At 63.7% G+C, this 6,581-nt stretch overlaps 1 protein-coding gene across 1 annotated transcript in view; it reads right to left on the reverse strand.

Annotated features, from left to right (window-relative positions):
• Nucleotides 1-289: 289 nt before the first annotated feature.
• IDUA (iduronidase, alpha-L-) overlaps nt 290-6,581 on the reverse strand; it is a 14,457-nt gene continuing 8,165 nt past the window's right edge. The window contains exons 3-14 of the mRNA XM_008569328.1: nt 3,773-3,858; nt 3,541-3,648; nt 3,153-3,248; nt 2,837-3,039; nt 2,580-2,759; nt 2,251-2,467; nt 1,785-1,997; nt 1,568-1,689; nt 1,365-1,490; nt 1,213-1,289; nt 732-832; nt 290-555 (exon numbers count right to left, since the gene is read on the reverse strand). Of these exons, the coding sequence (XP_008567550.1) occupies nt 431-555; nt 732-832; nt 1,213-1,289; nt 1,365-1,490; nt 1,568-1,689; nt 1,785-1,997; nt 2,251-2,467; nt 2,580-2,759; nt 2,837-3,039; nt 3,153-3,248; nt 3,541-3,648; nt 3,773-3,858 (1,654 nt within the window). The 3' untranslated portion in view covers nt 290-430. The remainder of the gene's footprint in view (nt 556-731; nt 833-1,212; nt 1,290-1,364; nt 1,491-1,567; nt 1,690-1,784; nt 1,998-2,250; nt 2,468-2,579; nt 2,760-2,836; nt 3,040-3,152; nt 3,249-3,540; nt 3,649-3,772; nt 3,859-6,581) is intronic.

Consider the following 6,581-nt stretch of genomic DNA (forward strand, 5'->3'; position numbering starts at 1 on the left):
GTGTGCCAGGCAGGATGCCCCTCCTGTGCGGGGTGCAGGGCCCCCACCCCTCATGCAACCTCAGCTCCCCACTCTGCAGAACCCAGGGGTGATGCCAGAGACGCCTGGGCGGGCAAGGCAGAGCTGGGCTAGCTGGCTCCAAGTGGGAACCAAGCTGTGCTGAGTGGTGGCCCCGGCTCCCTCCGGCGGCTCCACAGGTGCCTGTCCAGGTTGGTGGGGCTCCCTCTGGCTGGGTCCTCACACCTCCATTTTACCCCTGCTGCTGTTCTGCAGAAGCTGGCGGCACAACTGATGTGTGGAAAGACACTTTAACAGGTGTGTGGGGAGCGGGACAGGAACAAATGGAGCCCACGGCCTGATCGGCCTGTGGAAGTCCAGCCCATCCTGGCTCTTGGCTGCTCAGGGGCATCAGTCAGCACAGGTTCAGGGGTCACCGGGTGCCGGTGGCCCTCGGGGTGGGCACCTCCTGGTATGGCGTGGGGTCTGAGAAGGGGCCTGGCCGGGCCCAGTAGTCCAGCGCTCGAACCCGGTAGGAGCCAGAGACAACAGCTGTTTCTGGGGACACAAAGACACGAGTGTGCTCTTGAGCATGTGCCCACCTGAACCCACCGTCAAGTCCCCGAAGCCCCTCACTTCAGGCTTTGCAAGGCCCTGGACCCCACGCCATCCGATACCCCGCTGCAGCCCAGGAATGGGGTGGCCAAGGCCAGGGCAGTGGGCGGTGAGCACACCTGGGCTGAAAACAAAGAGGTTGAAGGTCGATGGCCTCCTGCTGACTGGGGCGTACACCTTACCATCCTGGGAGAACTGGATCTCATATGTCCACAGGCACCTGGGGAGGTCAGAGGCAGGGCCAAGACTGGGGTCAAGGGTGGGGTCAGGGTGGCCCTCGAAGGTCTATGGTGGGCAGGGCAGGACCCACTGCCCTGTCTCCTCCAGCACCCCTCTGTGTCCCTGGGCAGCATGGCAGGCCACACTGGTGGAGGAGAGAGAGCTGGAGCCCAGCAGTCATCTTCAAATGTCTCCTGTAGGTGCCCCCACGCCCCACCAGATGAAGAGTGATCATGGGCCACAGTGCGTGCAGAGTGTGTGGAGAGGAGAAGTCGGACGGCCACAGTGAAGTGACCACAGGGCACTGCAGCTGGAAAGAGGTGGTGGCCACGGGCATGTGCAGGATGGGCGCAGGGGTGGGGCAGTGGCCCACTCACGCACTTGGAGCCCACGCGTTCATCAGACCAGACCAGGACCAGCTGCCCTCGGGTCAGGGGCAGAGTACGGAGCCGGGTGACCTGGGGGAGGAAGGAGCGTGACAGGTCGAGGGGAGCGAGTCCAGGCAGCTGAGGGGGTCAAGGGCTGCCACTTGCCTGGCCGGGTGGCTTCTCGGGTCGTGCGCACACGTGCACCAGCAGAAGCGAGGGCAACGCGAGCTCCGGGTGCAGGGTCAGGCGGCCACCGGCGGGGAAGGGGCGTGGCGCCGTGGCCACCGGGTCCTGGCGACAATGTCAGGTCTTCAGGGCCCTGGTGGCCGGGCTGGTGACCCTCCTCCGCACCCCAGGGGCCCGCGAACCTCTGCCGCGCGCATGCGCCGGAACTGCTCGGCCGAGGGGAAGACGGGCCGGCCCAAGCGCTGCCACTCTCCGTGTGGGCTGCAGAGCCGGTTGTCCAGGTAGTGCGTGACATAGACGAGCCCTGTGGAGCCAGACGCTGTGGCCTCTCGTCGCCAGGCCCGCCCCTTCAGAGCCCCCGCGGGGCCGGAGACCTTCTTGGGACCCCCTCCCTGCTACCTGGGCCGGGGGGCACCCTGTGCAGTTGCAGTGTCATGGCAAGGCTGCGGTTGGCATGCGCGCGGGTGTCGTCGCTTGCGTAGAGCAGCACCGTGGCGCGCCAGGCATCAGCAGGGCCCTCGGGGTGGTGGGCGCTGGCCAGGACGCCCACCGTGTGGTTGCTGTCCAGCACAGTCCCGGCCCGCGACACCTCGGCCCAAAGTTGTTCCCCATCTACAGGGGGGTGGGTGGTGACTGTCACCATGTGGGGGTGGGGAGGGTAAACACCAAGCAGTGGGCACAGCTGGAGGTGCTCTCCTCCCACCCCCCAGGCAGGTCCCTGCTCCCCCTGCCACAGGCCCTTGGCAGAAGCTAGTCCTGGACCTGGGAGCTCACCCTGCCCAACTGAGGTCCTCACCCCAGCCCGGAGGGCCAGGACAGCATGGCCTCCGCCTCCGCCTCCAGCCCGACCCTGCGCAGCGCTCACCGAGCAGGGCCAGCAGCCCCATGGCCGTGAGCACCGGCTTGCGCAGCAGCTGCACGTGGCGCGGGCGGGTGTTGTTGACCTGGAAGCGCGCGGTGAGCGTGCGCTGCGAGAACGGGTGTGGGTGGTAGCTCAGGAAGGCGTTGTCGTTGCTCAGCAGCGCGAAGTGGACACGGGCGCCGCTGCCAGCGACCAGCAGGTTCTGGTGCTGCGCGATGACCTGCGGGTGCGCGGGGAGGCTGGGACCACGGCCGCCGCCCCCACCGCTCCCGCCCGGCCACGCCGGAGGCAAGTCCCGCAGGGAGGACGCGCGGGGGGCGCAGCGTGCCCACCTTCACGACCATGGCCGCGTAGGTCACGTCGGCCCTCCACCGCTGCGGCAGGGACCAGCCCACCAGCGGGTCTGCCTCGTCGTTGTAAACGGGGGTGTCCGCGAACTTGGGGAAGAGCTGCTGTATCTGCCCCACGGCCGCCTTCTCCTGCTCCAGGATGGAGATGGAGCTGCCCGCACCCTGCGGGCGCCGCGGCCTCAGCACCCAGGGTTGGCTCCCGAGCCCACTGCCCGGGGGCAGCGCAGGGGGGGCCGCACCTTCTTGTGCAGGGAGATGTAGTCCAGCCGCACGCCCACTTCCCCCGTGAAGAAGTTGGTGCCGTTGTGACAGTGGCTCAGGAGACTCCAACACAGCGGAGATCGCGGAGGGGCGTGGAAGGAGTCCCCAGGGCCTCCCAGCCGCAGGCAGGGGCTGGCAGCGCGCAGACCCTCGGAGCACGCGTCGTAGTAGTTCAGGAAACCTGGGCCGGGGGGACCGCATCCAGCCCGGTGCCGCGAGGGACACTGGGCTCCACGCTCCCCTCCCGCCCTCCCCCCACGTCAGGTTGGCAGGACCCCGGGGAGCCCTGCCCACCTCGTGTGGTCATGGAGACGTTGTCAAAGTCGTGGTGGTCCGGCTCGTTCCACGTCTCGAAGTTCCACTTGGAAACGTGCGCGAGTCCGTACCTACCTGCAGAGCGTCCCTGCCGTTGCTTGTGGGCTCCACCCCTTAGAGCGGGCCGGGTGCCCACAGCTGGGGGCTTGGACACCACGGGGAGTGTCTGATTCCAGATGAGCCCTCTCCCACGCTGGCTGGCCTCCCCCTCCCATCGGGAAGCCCAGGCCGGGGGGGGGGGGGGGGGGGGGGGGGGGGGGGGGGGGGTCCATGACAGAGAGGACCCACCAGGTGGCCTGGGGTTGGGGGAGAGGACAGTCTGCCCAGGAGTACCCACCCTAGTCCCCAGGGCCTGCGCCCTGCCCACCAATGTATCTCCTGGCCAGGAGAGAGACCAGGTCTTTCCACTCAAACACCTGCTGTTTGTCCTCAAAGTCGGTGAAGTGTCCTGAGGGGCTGCCCATCAGCTCAAATCCTGCAACACATGGGAGTGGCTGCCTGGCTGCCCACCCACCACACCACACCCATGCCCTGCCCTGCCTGGGCTCCCCCATGCCAGCACCAAGACCAGTCCGGAAAGGACAGAGCTGGCTGCTCACCCGGAAGGAGCTGGTTCTCCCTGAGAAGGTCCAGGTACCCGTCCAGGTGGGTGAAGTTGTAGGTCAGACCCTGCCCAGCCGACTTCCTGTGGAAGGACAGTCAGTGTCAGGAGGAAACGGATGATGTGTCTCAGCACCCAGGCTGGAACTGTGGCCACATTCAAGCAGGTAGGAAGCCCAAAAGGTGCCACACAGGACACGGATCCAGGCTTCCCAATGGGCCCTTCCCCTTGGAAAACACCAACACTGAAAGCTTATCAGTCATTCACATCCTAGCACCAGCTGGCGTCTGTACTGGGAATTCCCACCCATAAACCTTCGGGAGATGGAAGACTTGGGGTGGGAGCTGAGAACAGCCATGAGGCTCAAGGGTGGCAGGGGATAAGCAGGTCCTTTGGGAAAGGCACACCAGGACAGTGTGGGGGAGGACAGGGCATCTTGAAGACAGCTGACGGGAGTGGCAGCTGACGGGCAGCAGCCAGGCAGAACCTGGTGTGTGCTCTACCCTGGCTCTCTGCACCTCCTGGAGGCCAGGGCCCCTAATTTGGCCCAACAGTCCCCCCTGTACCCGCTTCCACACTCCCAGATGCAAAGGGACGGGCAGGAAAGGGAGAAGGGAGCCTCCCCCACCCTGCACTCATCCCAGGCTGTGTCCAATTCCCACAAGGCTCATGTTCCAATGTGGAGGATGCTAACATTACTAAAGCATGACAAAGCACATGAACTTCACAGGGCCTAACATAGGAAGGTTACGCTTGTGGAAACCTTTCCCAGGGCTAAAGTCTCTGTTGTAGATAAAGAATTGTAACACAGCACAAACGCTGGCTCTAAGGGCAGATGTCCTTGCTGCAGCTAAACCTAGTGATGGGAAAGTCTTCAGTTCCTTTAAGTCTCTTGGGGGACCAAGTGTTGCCATGACAAATATCTTACTGTTCCTTTATTTTTATTTATTTATTTATTTTTGTCCTTTTTGAGACTGGCCACACCGCGCTCAGCCAGTGAGCGCACTGGTCATCCCTATATAGGATCTGAGCCCGCGGCGGGAGCGCTGCTGCACTCCCAGCACCGCACTCTCCTGAGTGCGCCACGGGCTCGGCCCTTACTGTTCCTTTTGTATCCATCTATGTTCCATTTCTGTAACGTTCTTGCCTGGACAATAAACACTGAGAGAAGACCCCAACTCGGGGTTAGTTTCCAAAAATTCTTTTCCCTTGAAGGATCTGTCTGGAATTAACACTATTCGGGCCTCTCACTGCTCAGAAGAAATGAGCTTTGAGTAATCCTTTGCGTCTCCGTCACCCTGGGGGAGAGGTGACATTCCAAGAGAGGACAGGTGTCATCAGGTAGCTGCCTGGATCTCTAAGAGCACATCAGATGTTCGGGGAAGGGGATGTGATGGAGTGAAGGGGGCAGAGGGTCGGGGAAGGAGGACCTCCCTGAGGAGATGACATCTAAGACCTGCCAAGTGACAGGACAAATGTGATGGGGAACAGAAGAGAGGTGTTGAGTTCTTCAGACCTGCGCTGCCTCGAGGTGGGGATGGGCTCATGGGAATTGAGCTGCAGCCTGGGACTGAATACAGGCACGTCCTGGGAGACGAGGTTACATGGGGTGGGGATGAAACTTCGGGGCCATGTCAGGGCGAGATGGGGGGCCCTTCAGGATTCTGAGCAGAGAAGACTGTGGCTAACTGGATCCAGAGTGGGAGCTGGATGCCTGACCGGGGCAGCAGTGGTCACCCAGGGAGATGCACCCAGACTGGGCAAATGCAGCTGCCAGGTGGTGGGGGCTCGGGTGAGGGGGGACAGTCCTTAGTGACGGGCAGAGGTGGGTCATCCAGATGCATGCGAGCCAGCCTGTGGGTGTGGCATGCCCCCTTGTGGCAGCTGGGCTTGTCCGTGTGGGAGAGGGAGGGGGGGGGTCAACCACCACAGATGTGGAGACTCAGGCCTGACACAGCTCTCCATAGGAGTGTCTCCTCCAACCCATACACAGCCTGGCCGGCCCAGCGTCGTCTCCCTAAATAAAGCACAGCTGTGAACAACTCAACACCTCTTTTTTGGTTCTCATTTCCCCAACTCTTGGCTTGCACAAGGTCAAGGCAGAGCCTAGGCCTGAGACCACTGCCCACAGGTGCCAGCTCCTGCTGTGCCGGGCCATCGCTTCTGCTAGTCCTGCTGGCCCCTCCACCTAGGGACTGCGCAGCAAGCAGGGGCACAGTGGGGGTCCATCCCACACCCCCCTCCCATCCAAAGTTCACGCCGGTAGCAAAGAAATAAAACTTAAGCACTTAGGTAAAAATTAAATACCCAGGAGACAGGTTCCAAAGTCCCGCAGGTGAGGGGAGGGGTGCGGGGACAGATGCGGGCGGTGGGGACCAGGTGGAAAGTGAAGGCAGGGCCGCGGGCTCGGGCTTTTTCCGCAGATCTCCGAGGCCATAACCTGGGGCCGCGCCGGACACTGGGCCACGCGCCAGCCCGTGATCCTGGGTGGACGTGAGCGCAGCCGGCCCAGCCAGCCTCGCAGCTAAGGATGCCTGGGAGCCGGCATACCTGCCCCAGGAACCACCCCGGGCGAGGATCCCCGGGGAGCAATCCTTCACCCCACGTCTGTGCCTCAGTCTCCCTCCCCTCGGCCCGGGCTGGGAGAGGGGTTTGAGCGCCCTAAACCGGGGCGGGGCTGGGCCGGTGCGGTGCAGAGCGCAGCTCACCCCACGCTCGCCGTGCGCGGTGGCCGGGGCGGACAAGCGGACAGGGCCGTCCCCCAACCCGGGCCAGGAAGCCGCGAAGACGCCTCCCTCCCGCTAGAC

The sequence above is a fragment of the Galeopterus variegatus genome, unplaced genomic scaffold (genome assembly GCF_000696425.1).
Source record: "Galeopterus variegatus unplaced genomic scaffold, G_variegatus-3.0.2 Scaffold26, whole genome shotgun sequence".
Taxonomy (NCBI): Eukaryota; Metazoa; Chordata; class Mammalia; order Dermoptera; family Cynocephalidae; genus Galeopterus; species Galeopterus variegatus.